Source organism: Heterodontus francisci, chromosome 37 (assembly GCF_036365525.1).
Source record: "Heterodontus francisci isolate sHetFra1 chromosome 37, sHetFra1.hap1, whole genome shotgun sequence".
Taxonomy (NCBI): domain Eukaryota; kingdom Metazoa; phylum Chordata; class Chondrichthyes; order Heterodontiformes; family Heterodontidae; genus Heterodontus; species Heterodontus francisci.
In genome coordinates this window covers 21119258-21140027 of record NC_090407.1, presented here as the reverse complement: position 1 = coordinate 21140027, position 20770 = coordinate 21119258, and the positions used below count along the sequence as shown (strand labels likewise).

At 45.2% G+C, this 20770-nt stretch overlaps 1 protein-coding gene across 6 annotated transcripts in view; it reads left to right on the top strand.

The window, feature by feature from the left end:
* The window catches only part of LOC137352122 (segment polarity protein dishevelled homolog DVL-1-like), a 165680-nt gene that overhangs the window by 22173 nt on the left and 122737 nt on the right, over window positions 1-20770 (top strand). Inside the window, exon 2 of one of the 6 annotated variants that reach the window (XM_068017241.1) lies at window positions 43-847. The exons of the other annotated variants lie outside the window; for them this stretch is intronic. Within the exon in view, the coding sequence (XP_067873342.1) occupies window positions 693-847 (155 nt within the window). The 5' untranslated portion in view covers window positions 43-692. The remainder of the gene's footprint in view (window positions 1-42; window positions 848-20770) is intronic. 6 annotated transcript variants of the gene reach the window in all.

Genomic DNA, 20770 nt, shown 5'->3' with positions numbered 1-20770 from the left:
ATTACCTTAATTAATACCTTTACCTTACCTTTCCAACCGCAGGACCGACCCACCAGAGGTGGTGGCACAGTGGTATACAGTTGGGAGGGAGTTGCCCTGGGAGTCCTCAACATTGTCCCATCAGTGCAAAAGACAAGGCTGAAGCATTTGCATCCATCTTCAGCCAGAAGTGCCGAATGGATGATTCATCTCGGCCTCCTCACAGATGACAGTCTTCAGCCAACCGAGTTCACTCCACGTGATATCAAGAAACGGCTGAAGGCACTTGATACTACAAAAGCTATGGGTCCTGACAACATTCGGAAATAGCACTGAAGACTTGTGCTCCAGAATTAGTCGTGCCCCTAGTCAAACTGTTCCAGTACAGCTACAACACTGGCATCTACCTGGCAATGTGGAAAATTGCTCAGCTATGTCCTGTCCACAAAAAACTGGACAAATCCAACCCAGCCAAATAGTGCCCCATCAATCTACCCTTGATCATCAGCAAAGTGATGGAAGGTGTTGTTGACAGTGTTATCAAGTGGCACCTGCTCGCTATAACCTGCTCACTGATATTCAGTTTGGGTTCCATCAGGGCCATTTGGCTCTTGACCTCATTACAGCCTTGTTCTAAACATGGACGAAAGAGCTGAACTCCAGAGATTTGTGAGAGTGACTGCCCTTGGCATCAAGGCAGCATTTGACTGAGTATGGCATCAAGGAGCCCTAGCAAAACTGGAATTAATTGGAATCAGGGGGAAAACTCTGCACTGGTTGGAGTCATACTTAGCACAAAGGAAGATGGTTGTGGTCGTTGGAGGTCAATCATCTCAGTCCCAGGACATCACTGCATGAGCTCCTCAAGGTAGTGCTTCATCAATGACCTTCTCTCCATCATAAGGTCAGAAGTGGGGATATTCGCTGATAGCACAATGTTCAGCACCATTCACGACTTCTCAGATACTGAAGCAGCCCATGTCCATATGCAGCAAGACCTGGATAACATCCAGGCTTGGGCTGATAAGTGACAAGTAACATTTGCACCACACAAGTGTCAGGCAATAACAATCTCCAACAAGAGAGAATCTAACCATCTCCCCTTAATGTTCAATGGCATAACTATTGCTGAATCCCCCACTATCAACATCCTGGGGATTACTATTGACCAGAAACTTGACTGGACCAGCCATATAAATAGTGTGGTTGTGAGAGCAGGTCAGAGACTGGGGAATTCTGTGGTGAGTAACTCACCTCCTGTCTCACCAATGCCTGTGCACCATCTAAAAGGCACAAGTCAGGAGTGTGATGGAATACTGTCCACTTGCCTGGATGGGTGGAGCTCCAACAACACTCAGGAAGCTCGACACCATCCAGGACAAAGCAGCCTCCTTGATTGGCACCCTATCTACCACCTTCAACATTCACTCCCTCCACCACCGATGCACGGTGGCAGCAGTGTGTACCATCTACAAGATGCACTGCAGCAACTCACTTAGGCTTCTTCGATAGCACCTTCCAACCCATGACCTCTACTATCTAGAAGGATAAGGGCAGCAGATGTATGGGAGTTCCCCTCCAAACCACACACCATTCTGACTTGGAACTATATCACCGTTCCTTCACTCTCACTGAGTAAAAATCCTGGAACTCCCTTCCTAACAGTACTGCTGGTGTACCTACATCCCAAGGACTGCAGCAGTTCAAGAAGGCAGCTAACCACCACCTACTCAAGGGAAATAAGGGATGGGCACAAAATGCTGTCACACCCCATAAGATGGGGTCTTCTGATTTGTTCCATGGTCAGGGACTGGAGGGCGTGACTGCGTGAGGCAGGTAAGGGGATCAAGAAGGCAGAAGTGGAGGAGCCTCAGCCCTTGCAATTGTCCAACAGGTTTGAGGTTCTTTCAGCTTGTATAGATGAGAGTGAGGGCTGCAGAGTGGATGAGCAAACTGACCATGGCACCTTGGTATAGGAAGCCATTCAAGCGGGGGGAGTAAATAGGAATGTAGTGGTAGTACGAGACAGTATAGTCAGGGGGATAGACACCTTCTGTGCAGCCAAGAGCGAGACCCAGAAGGCTGTGTTGCCTGCCCGGCACCAAGATTTGGAACATCTGCTCAGGGCTAGAGAGGAACTTGCTGTGGGAGTGGGAGGATCCAGTTGTCATGGTCCAAGTGGATACCAATGTTAGGACAAGGAAAGCGGTTCTGCATAGGGAGTATGAGCAGCTAAGGGCTAAATTAAAAGCAGAACCTCAAAGATAATTTTTGGGTTATTACCTGAGCCGCAAGCAAATTGGTGTAGGGTAAATAAGATTGGACAGTTAAATGCGTGGCTCAAAGATTGGTGTGAGAGAAATGGGTTTTGATTCATGTGGCACTGGCACCAGTACTGGGGAAAGTGGAAGCTGTACCATGTTGGGATCAGTGTTCTGGCGAGTCGTATAACTAGGGCAGTAGAGAGGGCATTAAACTAAATAGTGGGGGCGAGGGATCAAGTGAGGGAAGATAATTTAAAGAGAAAGGAGAATGCAAGAGAGCACGATAGCAATAAGGATAATGATAATCAGGGTGTGGCAGGAAGGGACAGTGTATACAAACTCGAGTGAGCCAGCAGATAAGACTAGAGGTTGTGAACTAAGAGAGTGGGGGGAGGGTTCGGGAGAGGTGAGATATAGAAATCTAAAGAGAGAGGCTAAGGCATCGGAACAGTATAGCGTTGTGGGTAAAGACCAGCAGGAAAGGACAGAACAACAAAAATTGTACGTCCGCAAATAAGGTCATTGAAGGGAATAGAAACGAAAAATGTAATTAAAGGTACTTTATCTAAATGCGTGAAGCATCTGCAATAAGATAGATGAACTAGTGGCACAAATAGAAGTACATGATTTAGATCTAATCGCCATTACAGAGACATGGTTACATGGTGGTCCAGGTTGGGAAATAAATATTCCAGGGTACAAAATATTTCAGAAAGACCGACAGAATGGCAAAGGGGGAGAAATAGCACTGATGGTGAAGGATGACATAAGGGTATTACTGAGAAAGGATCTGGCCTCAGAAGATCATGAAGTAGAATCAGTCTGGGTGGAAAGAAGGAATAGCAAGAATCAGAAAACACTGGTGGGAGTAGTTTATAGGCCCCCTAACAGTAGTTATACCATTGACCAGAACATTAAACAAGAAATTATTAGAGCTTGCAAAAAAGGCAATATAATAATTGTGGGGGAATTTAATCTTCTTATAGACTAGGACAATGAAATTGGCAGGAGTGGTCGAGAAGATGAGGTTGTAGAATGTTTTTGGGACAGTTCCTTTGAGCAATATGTTGTGGAGCCAACTAGGGATATAGCTATCTTAAATCCAGTATTATGTAATGAAGCAGGGTTAATTAGTGATGTCCTAGTAAAATATCCACTAGGAAATAGTCATAATGCCATTGAATTCCATGTTTAAGTTTGAAGGTGACACACTCCAGTCACAAACAAGAATCTTAAACAAAGCCAATTATGTAGGTATGAGGAAAAATTGGCTAAGATAAATTGGGTAAGTAGACTAAAAGGTATGGCGGCAAATGAACATTGGGAAACGTTTAAAGAAACAATTCAAATGTTCAACAAAAATACATTCTGTCGAAAAACAAAAACTGAGCAAGATCCATCCATGGCTCACTCTGGAAGTTAAGGATAGTATTAGATTAAAAGAAGAGGCTTACAGTGTTACAAAAAAGAGTAGCAAGTCTGAGGATTGGGAGTGTTTTAGAAACCAGCAAAGGGCCACCAAAAAATTGATTTAAAAAAAAAAGGAAAAACTAGAATTTGAGAGTAAACCAGCCAGTAATAGAAAAACAGATTGTAAGAGCTTTTATAGGTGTATCAAAAGGAAGAGAGTCGCTAAAGTAAATGTTGGTCCCTTAGAAGCAGTGGCAGGAGAAATTATCATGGGGAATGAAGAAATGGCAGAGGCATTAAACAAATATTTTGTGTCTGTCTTCACAGTAGAAGATACAAGTCTTATACCAGAAATAGACAGTAACCTAGGGGCTAAAAAGAGTGAGGAAATTAAGGAAATGCATATCAGCAGAGAAAAAGTATTAGAGAAACTTAAGGGACTAAAATCTGACAAATCTCCAGGACCTGATGGCCTACACCCTAGGGTTTTAAAAGAGATAGCTGCAGAGATAGTGGAATCCTTAGATTCGGGAATGATCCCATCAGATTAGAAGTTGGCAAATGTTACACCATTTTTCAAGAAAGGAGGGAGAGAGAAAATAGGGAACTACAGGCCGTCAGTCATTGGGAAAAAGCTGGAATGTATTATTAAGGAAGTTTTAACAATGCAGTTAGAAAAACAGTATGATTAGAACAAGGCAACATGGTTTTACTCGAGGGAAATCCTGTTTGACAGGTTTATAGAGTTTTTTGAGGATGTAACTAGTAGGGTAGATAAAGGGGAACCAGTAGATGTAGTATACCTGGATTTCCAAAAGGCATTCGATAAGGTGCCACACAAGATTAATATGCAAGATAAGGGCTCATGGAGTTGGGGGTAGTATATTAGCATGGATAGATGATTGGTTAAGGGACAGGAAGCAACGAGAGGGCATAAACAGGGCATTTTCAAGTTGGCAGGCAGTAAATAATGGAGTGCCGCAAGGATCAGTGCTAGGGCTTCAGCTATTTACAATCTATGTTAATGACCTAGATGAAGAGACAGAGAGTAATGTATCTAAGTTTGCTGATGATACAAAGGTAGGTGGGAATGTAAGCTGTGGGGAGGACACAGAGAGGCTGCAAAGAGGTAGGTTAAGTGAGTGGGCAACAAGATGGCAGATGGAGTATAATGTAGGGAAGTGTGAAGTTATGCACTTTGTACGTAAGAATAGAAAAGCAGAATATTTTTTGAAAGGTTTGAAACTTGGAAGTGTCGATGTTCAAAGAGACTTGGGTGTGCTTATACAAGGAATGCAGAAAGGTAACATGCAGGTACAGCAAGCAATTAGGAAGGCAAATGACATGTTGGCCTTTATTGCAAGGGGGTTGGAGTACAGGAATAAGGAAATATTACGACAGGGTTTTGGTGAGACCACATCTGGAGTACAGTGTGCTGTTTTGGTCACATTTAAGAAAGGATATACTTGCATTAGAGGCGGTACAGCGAAGGTTCACTGGATTGGTCCCTGGGATGAGGGGGTTGTCCTATGATGAGAGGCTAAGTAAATTGGGCCTGTATTCTCGAAGAGTGAGAGGTGACCTCATTGAAACATATAAGATTCTAAAGGGGTTGGATAGGGTAGAGACTGAGAGATTATTTCCCCTCGCTGGGGAATCTAGAACACGGGGACAGTCTCAGGATAAGTGACATATCATTTCAGATTGAGATGAAGAGAAATTACTTCACTCAAAGGGTTGTGAATCTTTGAAATTCTCTACCGGGTTATGGATGCTCCATTATTGAATACATTTAAGGCTGGGATAGACAGACTTTTGGTGTCTCGGAATTGGGATATGGCAAGCGGGTGGGAAAGTGGAGTTGAATCCAAAGATCAGCCATGATCGTTTTGATTGGCAGAGCAGGCTTGATGAGCCCTATGGTGTACTCCTGCTCCTATTTCTTGTGTTCTTCTGTTGGCCTAGTCAGCGATGCCCACGTCCCACAAATGAATAAAAATAAACCTTAAGTTCTACACTCTTAATAGCCCCTTGGTTACCCTTTATTTCTGGCATGTAATTTGTGTCTTCTACTGCAGACAGACACGAACTATTTGTTTCATGGGGAGCCCAATGCCAGGAGCACCAATCTAGTGAAATGCTCTGTCCTGAATGGTCTTGAGCTTCAGTGTTAAGGCCATGCCCTTCCAGGTGAGTGCTCCATTACACTATTGACTTGAGCCTCAAAGATGCAAACAGGCTTTGAGGAGTTATTCAGAGGCTTTGAACCACTTGCTGCAGAGTACCCAGCCTCTGACCTGTTCTTCGAGCCAACGTGTTGAGAGTTTAGCTTCCTTACCGTCAGGTATAACTTTAGCCACTGGAGGGTTTCCCTTCCATCTCCATTATCTTCCTAGGATTCCTTGGTGCCGTACTCTGCCAAACACTGCCTTGATCTTGAAGGTAGTTCCTCTCACTTCCTTTAGCTTTTTCATCCATGTGCAGATGAGGATATTTCTGCCATTGGGTACTACAGTGAGCGATGATGTCTAACTGAGCCCAGTAACTTGGCCCCAGCTGCCTCTCTGCGCACACTTGGACTTGTGCCCTCTCTAATTGTCCACATGCTGCTAGTTTATGCAAAGTGCCTCCACCCTGTGCTGCGTTAAGACTGCTTATATTGTCAGTTCTGGCAAAAGGTCACCGATCTGAAACGTTAACTCTGTCTCTCTACGGATGCTGCCAGACCTGCTGAGTATTTCCAGCATTTTCTGTTTTTATTTGTTTTCCAGCATCCCCAGTACTTTGCTGTTGTATATTATATTGCCTTGTGCTGTATTGCATGCAGTGGGAGATCTGAAAGCTGAAATTCTCTAGAAGCTTTGGAGAGATGGAACTGATTGGATCCAATAAAAATAGTGGTGTGTGGTAGAAGCAAGTTGTTTGTCTCTTGAGTGTGTTGGCTCTTTACACAGAGCTGTTGTGATGTACTGGGCTGGATTGGTGGCGAGCTTCAAAAATGGCGGTCAGCCCATGCAAACCGTACATTGTGGAACCGCCACGATCATTTAAATGGCTGGGGCGGACCACACCCCCCCGATGACGTGGAGGGGGCAGACGGTCCGTTCCCGGCAATGGCGTCGGACGCCATTGCGCAGGCACCGATGCCATTTTTAAAAGGGCTTCATGTCCTTCCATTTCGTTTAAATATTTAAAGACATACTTAATTAAAATGGATTTAAAAAAATGAAATGTTTCTAGCCCCTCTCCCAACGCCCCCCAATAATCATACAATTCATCCCTTTCCCTCCTGCCCCCAAAAAAATACTTACCTTGTGCACCTGACCTTCCCCCCCACAGTTCATAAACTATGCACTTCACCCCTTCCCACCATCCCCTACACCAGTCGGAGGATTTTGACCCCACTCCTCCCACCTCCCGCACTGAGATACCTACCTGCTACCCCCTCCCCACCAGTGTCCCGCATCGGATCCCCGGACGGGTATCCGAAGGCACGGGTGTTCCAGCCACCGGCTCCATAAAGGTACCGGAGCAGACGCCGGGAGCGGTTAAGTACTTAATTCATTGATTTAAATAAATTTGCTTCTGCAAATTTGGCTCCCGTCGCCGAGTGGTGCGGGTGCCGCTGCGGGGTCTTGCTGTTGCTGGCAATATCGGGCTGGACCTTCCTGGCATCGAGGCCTGTGGCTGGCCTCTGCCAGAGGCATTTTCCCCCCCCCCCCCACCGCCACGACCTCTGATGTCGGGGTGGGGGGGGTGGGGGTTGTAAAATCTAGCCCACTGTATATGTTGGTTGTGATTGGTCAAAGCACGTTGGAGATGCTCCATAACACAATCTCTTTAAATCCATTACTGAGAATGAGTGATTGTGGCCCCGTGTACTCACATTGATTTATCCTTTAAATATTCTGTTCGCATAACCTTGGCAATTGAACCTGTGTATTGCCAGCAGCCTAACACAAGGAGGAAGGTAGAGCGTGGAGATGAGGCACCTGCAAAGTGCGGTAGTACATTTACCCGATCTATGGATCCTGTTAGTAGTAGCTCTTGGGCTCGTAACTAGCTTAATTTATATGCTGTGTTGATGGATGGAGTGAGTGAGGATGGAGTGGCTTGGAAATGAGCTCATGGAGCAGGAGGGAGATGGGGAGGGGGGTACAGTGGTGGAGTGGCCAGTTAGATCCCATCAGTGCTTCAACTATTCCATGCATCTGCAAAAACTATTCACCTGTCTGGAGCACAAAGGTTCTCAGCTCAACTCAAAGCCTCCTTTAAAGGATATGAAAGATGTGACTTCTACCCCTCCAGTTACCCAGTAGCTGAAGTAAGAATCTCTCTACTGAGCTCTGCACTTGATAGTTAGGGGTGGAAGGAGAGCTTGCTGTATCACACTGGTTTCACTACCTGGTTTCAGATTTATCGCAGTGCACATCTCTGAGCACCTCACCTCTGCTGATCTTGGCTAAGATCGTAATAAGGGCTACAGTTTACCTCAGTTGGGGAGGGGAATAAATCAGCTAGTGTTACTGCATGTGACCAGTGACCCTTGCTGGAAAGTGCAGTGTGTGATTGTCGACTGCATGCAGGCAGTGATCCCTCCAGGAGCACCACTAGCCCTCACTATTGAGATTCGCAAGAATGGTCGTGGGGGCAAGTAATGGAGGCCAGCAGTACTCCATCAGGTCATAGAGTCATTGGAGCACAGGAGGAGGCCATTAAGTCCATGCCGGCTCTCTGTAGAGCAATCCAGTCAGTATAATTTCCCTGCTCTATCCCTGTAGCCCAGCAAGTTTATTTCCCTCAAGTGTCCATCCAGTTTTCTTTTGATATTGTCGATCATCTCTGCTTCCCTCATAGGCTGCAAGTTCCAGGGCTTTACCACTCGCTGCATAAAAAAAAGTTCATCCTCGCATCCCCACTGCATCTGTTTCCCAAAGTCTTAAATCTGTGTCCCCCTAATCCTTGTGCCATCAGCTAATGGGAACAGCTTATCTTTGTGTACCTTATCTAAACTTGTCATAATCTTGTACACCTCTATCAAATCTCCCCTCAATTTCCTTTTCTCCCAGGAGAACAACCCCAGATTCTCCAACGTAACCTTGTGGCTAAAATTCCTCATCCCTGGAACCATTCTTCTGCACCGTCGATAGGACCCTCACATCCTTCCTAAAATATGGTGACCAGAACTGGATGCAATACTCTAGTTGTCGCCTAACCAGAGCCTTATAAAAGTTCAGAATAACTTCCTGCTTTTGTACTCAATATCTCTATTTATGAAGACCAAGATCACAGAATAATACAGTGCAGAAGAGGCCCTTTGGCCCATCGAGTCTGCACTGATGCATTAAAGACACCTGACCTGTCTACCTAATCCCATTTGCCAGCACTTGGCCCATAGCCTTGATTGTTATGACGTGCCAAGTGCTCATCCAGGTACTTTTTAAAGGATGTGAGGCAACCTGCCTCTACCACCCTCCCAGGCAGTGCAATCCAGACCGTCACCACCCTCTGGGTAAAAAAGTTCTTCCTCAAATCCCCTTTAAACCTCCTGCCCCTCACCTTAAACTTGTGTCCCCTCGTAACTGACCCTTCAACTAAGGGGAACAGCTGCTCCCTATCCACCCTATCCGTGCCCATCATAATCTTGTACACCTCGATCAGGTCACCCCTCAGTCTTCTCTACTCCAGCAAAAACAACCCAAGCCTATCCAACCTCTCTTCATAGCTTAAATGTTCCATCCCAGGCAACATCCTGGTGAATCGCCTCTGCACCCCCTCCAGTGCAATCACATCCTTCCTATAATGTGGTGACCAGAATTGCACACAGTACTCCCTCCAGCTGTGGCCTTACCAAACTCCAACATGACCTCCCTGCTTTTGTAATCTATGCCTCGATTGATAAAGGCAAGTGTCCCATATGCCTTTTTCACCACCCTATTAACCTGCCCTTCTGCCTTCAGAGACCTATGGACAAATACGCCAAGGTTCCTTTGTTCCTCGGAACTTCCCAGTGTCAGGCCATTCATTGAATACTTCCGTGTCACATTACTCCTTCCAAAGTGTATCACCTCACACTTTTCAACGTTAAATTCCATCTGCCATTTTTCTGCCCAATTGACCATCCCGTCTATATCTTCCTGTAACCCTAGACACTCAGCCTCACTGTTAACCACTCGGCCAATCTTTGTGTCATCTGCGAACTTACTGATCCTACCCCCCACATAGTCATCTATGTTGTTAATATAAATGACAAACAATAGGGGACCCAGCACAGATCCCTGTGGTACGCCACTGGACACTGGCTTCCAGTCACTCTGTCTCCTACAGCTAAGCCAATTTTGAATCCACCTTATCAAGTTCCCCTGTATCCCATGTGCATTTGCTTTCTTGATAAGTCTCCCTCATCTACACACCTGGTCACATGCTCACAAAATTCAATCAAATTTGTTAGGCATGACCTCCCTCTGACGAAGCCATGCTGACTATTCCTAATCAAATTTTGCCTCTCCAAGTGGAGATAGATTCTCTCCTTCAGAATTTTCTCCAAAAGTTTCCCTACCACTGACGTGAGACTCACTGGTCTGTAGTTCCCTGGCTTATCTCTACAACCTTTCTTAAGTAGTGGGACCACATTAGCTGTTCTCCAGTCCTCTGGCACCTCCCCCATGGCCAGAGAGGAATTAAAAATTTGGGTCAGAGCTCCTGCACTCTCCACCCTCGCCTCCCACTGCATCCTGGGACACAAATTGTCCGGACCTGGAGATTTGTCCACTTTTAAGCCTTCCAAAACCTCCAATACCTTGTCACTCCCTATGACAATTTGCTCAAGAACCTCACAGTCTCTCTGTTTGAGTTCCATATCTACATCCTCATTCTCTTGGGTGAAGACAGATGTGAAGTATTCGTTCAACACCCTACCAATGTCCTCTGGCTCCACCCACAGATTTCCCGCTTGGTCCCTAATGGGTCCTACTCTTTCCCTGGTTATCCTCTTCCCATTGATGTACTTATAGAATATCTTGGGATTTTCCCTACTTTTACCAGAGCTTTCTCATATCCCATCTTTGCTCTCCTAATTGCTTTCTTAAACTCCATCCTACACTTGCTGTACTCCACTAATGCTTACATTGATTTGCTCTCCTTGTATTTGCTAAAAGCCTCTCTTTTCCTTCTCATCGTACCCTGAATGTTCCTGGTCATCCATGGTTCTCTGGGCTTGTTGCTCCTACCTATTACCCTAGAGGGAACATGTTGGGCCTGTACCCTCCCCATTTCCTTTTTGAATGCCCCCCACTGCTCTTTTGTAGATTTCCTGACAAGTAACTCTTTCCAGTCTACCTTGGCCAGATCCTGCCTTATTTTACTAAAATTCGCTCTCCCCCAATCCAAAACCTATTTTTTGCAACTTGTCTATTTCTTTCTCCATAACAAGCTTAAATTGTACCATGTTGTGGTTGCTATCACCAAAATGCTCCCCCACCAACACATCAACCACCTGTCTGGTTTCATTCCCCATAATTAGGTCCAGCACTGCACCCTCCCTTGTTGGATCCTCTACATACTGAGCTAAAAAGTTCTCCTGTATACATTTTAAGAACTCCACTCCATCTAAACCCTTAACACGATGACTATCCCAATTAATGTTGGGAAAGTTGAAATCACCTAATATAATTACCCTATTATTATTTTTACACACCTCTGTGAATTGCACACATATTTGCTCCCCAATTTCCTGCTGACTATCTGGGGGTCTATAATAAACACCTAGCAATGTGGCTATCCCTTTTTTATTCCTAAACTCTACCCATAAAGCTTCATTTGATGCCCCTTCCAAGATTTCATCACTCCTTACTGCTGTAACTGACTCCTTAATTAATATTGCAATGCCCCCTCCTCTCTTACCCCCTCCTCTGTCTCGCCTGAAGATTCTATATCCCGGGATATTGAGCTGCCAATCCTGGCCCTCCCTCAACCATGTCTCCGTGATGGCTACTATATCACAATTCCACGTGTCAATCCTTGCCCTTAACTCATCCGTTTTACCTGTAATGCTCCTGGCATTAAAGTAAAGGCCATCCATCCTGGCCTTACTCCCTTGCAACTTACTTCCACTGTATTCCCTCTGACTTATTTGCTTTCCTGTGTTTAGCTGTGTCCCTATTCTGCTAGGAGTCTGCGTCCCCTCCACCTGCCAAATTAGTTTAAACTCCTCCCAACAGCACTAACAAACCCGCCAGCAAGGATGTTCGTCCCCCTCTGATTCAGATGTAGACCGTCCCACTTGTACAGGTCCCACCTTCCCCAGAAACGGTCCCAGTGGCCCAGGAATCTAAAACCCTCCCTCCTGCATCAACTCTTAAGCCATGCATTCATCTGTGCTATTCTCCTATTTCTATACTCGCTAGCACGTGGCACTGGGAGTAAACCAGAGATTACAACCCGAGAGGTCCTGCTTTTTAGTCTACTGCCTAACTCCCTGAATTCTTGATGCAAGGCCTCATCCCTCTTTCTACCTATGTCATTGGTACCAACATGTACCATGACCTCTGCCTTATCACCTTCCCCCTTCAGGATGCCCTGCAGCTTACATGCTTTGCTAACTACTCTCTCACTATGTCTTGTCACCTTCAAAGATCTATGCACATGAACCCCCAGGTCTCTCTGTCCCTGCACACTCTTTAGAATGGTGCCATTAAGTCTTTTTGCCTCACCCTATCCCTTCTGCCAAAATGTATCACCTCACACTTGTCTGTATTAAATTCCATCTGCCACTTAACTGCTCATTCTGCTCGCCTATCTACGTCCTGTTGCAGTCGATTGGTATCATCCTCACTGTTTACCACACCTCCAAGTCTGGTATCATTGGCAAATTTTGAAATTTTATTTTGTATCCCAATATCCAAGTCATTTATGCATATCAGAAAAAGCAGTTGTCCTAGCTCCAGTTTGAAATACAGCCATTTATCATGACACGCTGTTTTCTGTCTTTAAGCCAATTTTTTCTCCAAGCTGACACTGGCCCTCCTATTCTATGATCCTCAGTTTTGTTAACTAGCCTCTTAAGTGATACTTTGTCAAATGCTTTCTTATAATCCATATAGATAACATCCACTGCATTTCCTTCATCAGCCTTCTTTGTTACTTCATCAAAAAATTCAATTAGATTAGTCAGACATGGTCTGCCTTTTACCAATCCATGCTGGCGCTCCTTAATTAACTCAAATCTCGATTATTGTTTCTAAAACCTTACCCACCACTGATGTTAAACTGATTGGCCTGCAGTTGCTAGGAATGACACACCCTTTCTTGAATAAGGGTGTCACATTTACCACTTTCCAATCCTCTGGCATCTCCCCCGTATCTAGGGACGATTGGAAGATTATGGCAGGCCCTTCTGCTATCTCCACCTCCACTTCCCTTAGTAAATTGGGATGCAAGCAGTCTGGACCAGGCGACTTATTCACTGTATTTTTTTGCGCAGCTATGCACAAGTGATATTTATCCTGGAACAAGGCCTGCGCTGTACCTTCCAGGCAATGACAATCTCCAACAAGAGAAAATCTAACCATCTTGCCTTGACATTCAAAGGCATTACGGTCGCTGATTCCCCCACTATCAACATTCTGGGGGGGTTACCATTGACCAGAAACAGAACTGGAGTAGTCATATAAATACCATGGCTACAAGAGCAGGTCAGAGGCTAGGAATCCTGCAGCGAGTAACTCACCTCCTGACTCCCTAAAGCCCGTCCACCATCTACAAAGCACAAGTCAAGAGTGTGATGGAATACTTTCCATTTGCCTAGATGGGTGCAGTTCCAACAACACGCAAGAAGCTCCACACCATCCAGGACAAAGCAGCCTGCTTGATTGGCAACCCATCCACAACATTCACTCCCTCCACCAGTGATGCACAGTGGCAGCAGTGTATACTATCTACAAGATGCACTGCAGCAACGCACCAAGGCTCCTTAGACAGCACCTTCCAAACCTGTGACCTCTACCACCTAGAAGGATAAGGGCAGCAAATGCATGGGAATGCCACCACCTGCAAGTTCCCCTCTAAGCCACACACCATCCTGACTTGGAACTATATCTCTGTTCCTTCACTGCCACTGGGTCAAAATCCTGGAACTCCCTTCATAACAGCACTATTAGTGTACCTACCCCAACTGGACTGCAGTGGTTCAAGAAAGCAGCTCACCACCACCTTCTGAAGGGCAATTAGGGATGGGCAATAAATGCTGGTTTAGCCAGCGATGCCCACATCCCATGAATGAAGGAAAAATAGGCTACGCACACGTGCAGCTTAGCAGGGACATTGACCTGAACCCCAATGAGTTAGTACCTTCAGGAGAGGGTGGTCCTGAAATCTGTGAAAGTCAGCACCTCTGGGAGGGGAGGAAGTAGTGTGTGTTCTTTTCTGATGGTGGTGCCCTGGAACACTTAGCATGATCATGATCACAACATTCCCTTACGCAGTCATTTATGTTAAACTACTTCCAGCTAACCTTGGCTATGGAGCATGTGGGCAATGAGTCAATGTCTGAGCAAATTTTCGCTGCTAATACAAGCCTTTCTACATATCTGCAATACGCTAATGAGCAGAGTGAATTTGGCAGGGTCCAATCTTCTCACTGTCTTGGATTGTGTTTGGAGACCCATCCTGTCACTCTATAAATATAGCTTAGTGTGTTTAAATGGATTTACACATTTATCCCTCACTTCCTGATCACAAACCTCATTCCTAACACTTCCCTGATGTTAACCGATCTATCTTAACATATTTCTCCTCTTTAACACACACACGCACATATATATATATAAAATTGAGGTAGACAGTGGTGTGTTGCAATCCACAGAACTGCTCAGTTAGTATTCGGGGCGCAAGCTCTCCAGCTCCTGAGCTGCTATGCTGTCACTATATTCCAGCATACTCACTAAAGCTCCACTTTAGCACTCTGTGTTTGTAAATGTCGATGTGAGCTGACGTAGACCCTGACCTGCAGTAACACATTGCTCACCAGCTGGTTATTTGTGTTGCACACTAAGACTCTGCTTAAGTTACTCTTCCCCTGCTTTGAAGGAGGACCTCTTCTGCCTCTTTGTGTTTGTGAGGCTAGGCAGTGAGTGTGGGCAGGGGGGATGGATTGGGACAATGGGTAGGACTAAGGGGAGAAGCTGTGGGTGGGGGTTGGAGGGGTAGGGTGGCATTACAGCTGAACCTTCCCTTTGGGTGCACTTTCCAGCAAGGGTTACTGAATAGTGGTCAGGAGCAGGAACCCTGGTCAATCCATTCTCTTCTCTTCCACAGCCCTCAGCAAAGACAGAGGATCCAAAGTGAGCCTTGCTGGTCACTGTAACTCAGTATCACGTGAGGCTGGGCATCAACTAATGAAGCCATCAGAACTCAGGAGGGGAGGAAACTCATTGTGACCTGGGTTTAATCTCTACATGTTCTGGGGACTCTGTGTACCAATAGCTCCTTCAACACCGTCTCATCAAACATTCCCAAGGCAGGTGCAGCACAGGTTAAATACATTGGAAAGTTCCCTTTACGCTGTTCCCATCAAATACTCTAAAGGCAGGTACCGTACAGGTTAGATAGAGAGTCAAGCAACTCTATGCAGAATGCCTATATTAAACCAGTGGAGCTTCCATTTCCCAAGAATAATTGGATGTCTATCTGGGACAAACTGTCTAGCTGTCATAATTTGCAGATAAAGGGTGGCGCAGTGGTTAGCACCGCAGCCTCACAACTCCAGGGACCCGGGTTCGATTCCGGGTACTGCCTGTGTGGAGTTTGCAAGTTCTCCCTGTGTCTGCGTGGGTTTTCTCCGGGTGCTCCGGTTTCCTCCCACAAGCCAAAAGACTTGCAGGTTGATAGGTAAATTGGCCATTATAAATTGTCACTAGTATAGGTAGGTGGTAGGGAAATATAGGGACAGGTGGGGATGTTTGGTAGGAATATGGGATTAGTGTAGGATTAGTATAAATGGGTGGTTGATGTTCGGCACAGACTCGGTGGGCCGAAGGGCCTGTTTCAGTGCTGTATCTCTAATCTAATCTAATCTTAACACTTTGGATGAGACCCATTTGTTGAATAAAGCTCTTTTCCCTCCAAACTAGGGACGATTTGTGCTCTGGGCCTGTTGATTGACACTACAGCAGATTTAATTCATGTAGGACCTCTGTACCAACAGAGAGGGATGTCAATGCAATGTAGTTGGGTTGGATCACATGGATTGAGAGGACAATGCTCTAACCCCACCCAGGAATTTTATGGGGTTCCATCTGTTTGACATTGTGATTATCAGCAGTCTCCCCATTACATTGGAGTTCATCTCCACGCACCCCTGCAGGATCCATCTCTGTTTTCTGCGACTGCCGATAGTTAGAAGCAGGGGATTAGGAGAGCTGAACAAGGTTGAGGAGAAGAACCAGAAGTTTACAGAAGCTGCTGGAAATTCTGATTTTCTTTGGCTGATCTTTTAGATTTTGAATCCATTCCTATTTGGAGGAAAGGTCTGTGTTCTGACTAGAGATTCTGATCCTGCTTGTGAAGCAGACCATTTTTATAAAAACAATTATTGTTTGGCTAATTATGTTAACATGAAGCTACATTTTATTAGCGTATTGTCTGTGCTGTGCGTTTAATGTGCATTCTCCAAGATTGTGTGCATCCTGGGTTTCAGTTGGAAACACAGACCCTTGCTGTCAGGCAGGCAGCTTCAAAACAATTTTCCCCTCCAGTTTTCTGCCCTTCTCCCTTAAATGAGGTTCGTAGCCGAACCTGGTTCTGTCCTTACCTGATACCCACCTGAGTTATATTTTCCAGAGAGATTGGGAGCAACAACTGTGTATGAATTAATATTTTGTCTCTCCCTAGCCCAGGAATACTGGGGCTGTCTATAGCATCCTCTTCTACAAACTCTAATGAGATCTGCAAACTCAGCACACACTGCAAATCAAATCTAGGACTTTGTGGCCTGTTTGGCCCACTGCCTTTAGCCATTGAGCTGTGGCAGTGTTCGTACTGTCTCTGCTGTAAAGCAGCCATTCTGTGTTCTAGTGGAAGTTATCCAGATACAACCAACAAATCACTAAAAAGTTATCAAAAAGGCTCATGGACCGCTGGTCTTTATCTCTAAAGGGGAGGAAGTGATGCTTCATGTACAGAGCTTTGGTCAGCCCCCATCTGGAGCACTGTGTTGAGGCACCAAACCCCAATCATCAGAGGTCCTTGAGGGCAACAGTGAGCAGCTACAGTTTCCAAGCACGCGAAGTATTTTGATGTGCAGGATTTAGGAATTCCCTGTGGGTTTCAGTGAGCTGCTCAGTGGTTAACACTGCCTTTAACTTGCTTCAGGAAGAAAACAAAAGACTGTTGTATTCTGGTCACAAAAGCTCAGCATGATGCGCCCACGTGCAAATTTTTAAATCGTCAGTGTTATGGACTGAGAGGAGAATACTGGAGCTTGTCCAGCCCCGGCCCTGAGCCAATCTGCTGGGCTGTAGAGAAAGAAATTAACGTGATGTTTGCAATGTGAATAGATCTGCTGCAACTAATAAACTTAAATGCCCTTTAAATTGCTGGAGGGCAAGGCTATGGCAGTATTTAGAGCGATCTTTGCAGGGGAAGCCTGGGTATGCTTTCCAGAATTAAAAAGTGAGAATTTAAAATTGGGTAGGTTCACAGTTGATATTGTTACGACCGAGATGGGAGGAGTGCACTGTTAATTCAGTCCCACTTCTCCACAGGTCACAATATTTCTTTGACTATTTCCACAAGCAGGAAAACTTCAATCAGATACACTATTTTCCCCCCAGAATAGAACACACTAACCAGGTTTCTTTGCTGAACAACAAAATTAACAGTTTATTATAAAACAAGTCTTAACTAGTAATGAAGTAGAACAATATCACATAGATCAAATTTAATGTTGGATTTTAAAAAATTTGAAAATGTCCCTTTTTTTACTTTAGTCCCTTCACACTCCTCTCTCTCTCACACACACACACACACACACACACACACACACATATTTTGTATCTATATGTTTTATATATAAAAATATACCGGTTAACTGAAAAAGTAAAAAAGGATTTTTAGATTAGAGCTGTTACAAAAAATAAAACACACTTGGGCAGATTACTTGTCTACGCCTGAAAATTAGCAGATGAGATTCACTGTATCAAACTAGCACACAGTCCAACTTTTGAGCAACCGTTAAAGAATCTTCCAGAATTAGCGCTCTCCAGGCAGCTTTGAAAAGCAATTTAGCAGGCCTTCTTGAAATGCAGTAACAAGATGAAATGACACACTGAAGTTCAGCAAGTCTTTTGGGGAATTGCAAGAAAACTAGCTAGCTTGTGGTCTTCTGTTCTTCCCTGGAATTCTCTGCTTTTTCTGTCTTTTTTGACACTTTAGCAGTATTTCTGGAAGAAGACAAAAGTCATCACCCACATGCACCAACTAACAACTGAACAGCTTGGTAGTTCTCTGCCCACCCAGATGTTCGTTTTGCTACTGAGCTTGTCCAATCAAAGGAGTGCTTGTCAATTTCTGCCCCTGTTGCCATGGCTTCTGCTCTAAGCCGAGCCCGAACCAAGTGACAAACAGCAACACTGTTGCCAATCGGCCCTCACTGTCCCCTTTGATTAAAACACTAATCCAACATTTATTTAGCTTAACTATAATTCCTTTTTTAAAAAAATTATTTTTCACAAAAAAGAGTCACTTTCATAACAATATTTGGCATCCTGTGCCAATATTCTGGGTTCCTTCTAGAAGGGAGTGTGGTACATCTGACTGCACCCTACTCCTCTGCACTGCCATGTTAGCCCAATAATTTGACAGAGATTCCAGCACGTTTTGATTAAGCCCTGTAAGTAACTTCCTCTTATGAAGCCTGCACCAGTGGATGAGACTATGAGCTCTGTACTGTCAGTCATTGGGATACCAATGCACAAAAGAAGATGGTTGTGATCGTTGGAGGTCAATCGTCTCAGTCCCAGGATATCGATGCAGGAGTTCCTCAGGGTAGTGTCCTAGGCCCAACCATCTTCAGCTGCTTTATCAATGACCTTCCTTCAATCATAAGATCAGAAGTGGTGATGTTCACTGATGGTTGCACGGTGTTCAGTACCATTTGCAACTGTCCAGTTACTGAAGTTATGGTAAATCTTTATAAAACATTGGTTCAGCTTCAACTGGAGTATTGCGTCCAATTCTGGGAACCACACTTTAGGAAAGATGTGAAGGAATTGGAGAAGGTGCAGAGAAGTTTTCTGAGAATGGTTCCAGGGATGAAGGATTTCAGTTACGGGGTTGGATTGGCAAAGCTGGGGCTGCTGTCCTTCGAGAAGAGAAGGTTGAGGAGAGAATTGGTAGATATGTTCAAAATCATGAGGGGTCTGGACAGAGTAGAAAGGGAGAAATTGGCAGAAGGGTGTTGAACCAGAGGACACGGATTTAAGGTGATTGGCAAAAGAATCAGAGGTGACATGAAAAACTTTTTTATGCAGCGAGTGGCTAGGCTCTAGAATGCACTGCCTGAGACTGTGGTGGAGGCAGATTCAATCGTGGTTTTCAATAGGGAATTGAATAATTATCTCGAGAAAATTTGCAGGGCTATGGAAAAAGGCAGGGGAGTGGGACTAACTGAGTAACTCTGAGAGCTGGCACAACCACGACAGGCTGAATGGTCTCCTGCATTGCTGTAACTATTCTATGAAGCAGTACATATTGACATGCAGCAAGACCTGGACAACATTCAGGCTTGGGCTGATAAGTGGCAAGTCACATTCACGCCACACAAGTGCCAGGCAATAACCAATCTCCAAGAAGACAATCAAAACGTCTCCCCTTGATGTTCAATGACATTACCATCACTGAATCACCCACCATCGACATCCTGGGGGTTACCATTGACCAGAAACTGAACTGGACCCGCCATATAAACACTGTGGCTACAAGAGCAAGGTCAGAGCGAGTGACTCACTTCTGACTTCCCAAAGTCTTTCCACCATCTACAAGGCACAAGTCAGGAGTCTGATGGGATAATCTCCCATTTGCCTAGATGGGTGCAGCTCCAACGTCACTCAAGAAACTCAACACTATCTAGGACATTGATCGACACCCCTTCCACCACCTTAAACATTCACTCCCTCCACCACCAGCGCACAGTGGCAGCAGTGTGTACCATCTACAAGATGAACTTTTTTTTATTCATTCATGGGATGTGAGCGTCACTGGCTATGCCAGCATTAATTGCCCATCCCTAATCGCCCTTGAGAAGGTGGTGGTGAGCTGTCTTCTTGAACCGCTGCAGTCCATGTGAAGTAGCTACACCCACAGTGCTGTTAGGAAGGGAGTTCCAGGATTTTGACCCAGCGACAGTGAAGGACGGCGATATAGTTCCAAGTCAGGATGGTGTGTGACTTGGACGGGAACTTGCAGGTGGTGATGTTCCCATGCATCTGCTGCTCTTGTCCTTCGAGGTGGTAGAGGTCGTGGGTTTGGAAGGTGCAATCATCAGCGAACAGCCCCACTTCTGACCTTATGATTGAAGGAAGGTCATTGATGAAGCAGCTGAAGATAGTTAGGCCTAGGACACTACCCTGAGGAACTTCTGCAGTGATGTCCTGGAGCTCAGATGATTGACTTCCAACAGCCACAGCCATCTTCCTTTGCGCTAGGTATGACTCCAACCAGCAGAGAGTTTTCCCCCAATTCCCATTGACTCCAGTTTTACTAGGGCTCCTTGATGCCATACTCTGTCAAATACTGCCTTGATGTCAAGGGCAGTCACTCTCACCTCACCTCTTGAGTTCAGCTCTTTTGTCCATGTTTGAACCAAGGCTGTAATGAGGTCAGGAGCTGAGTGGCCCTGGCGGAACCCAAACTGAGCATCACTGAGCAGGTTATTGCTAAGCAAGTGCTGTTTGATGGCACTGTTGGTGACACCTTCCATCACTTTACTGATGATTGAGAGTGGACTGATGGGGCGGTAATTGGCGGGATTGGACTTGTCCTGCTTTTTGTGTACAGGACATACCTGGGCAATTTTCCACGTTGCTGGGTAGATGCAGTTTTGTCGCTATATTGGAGCAGCT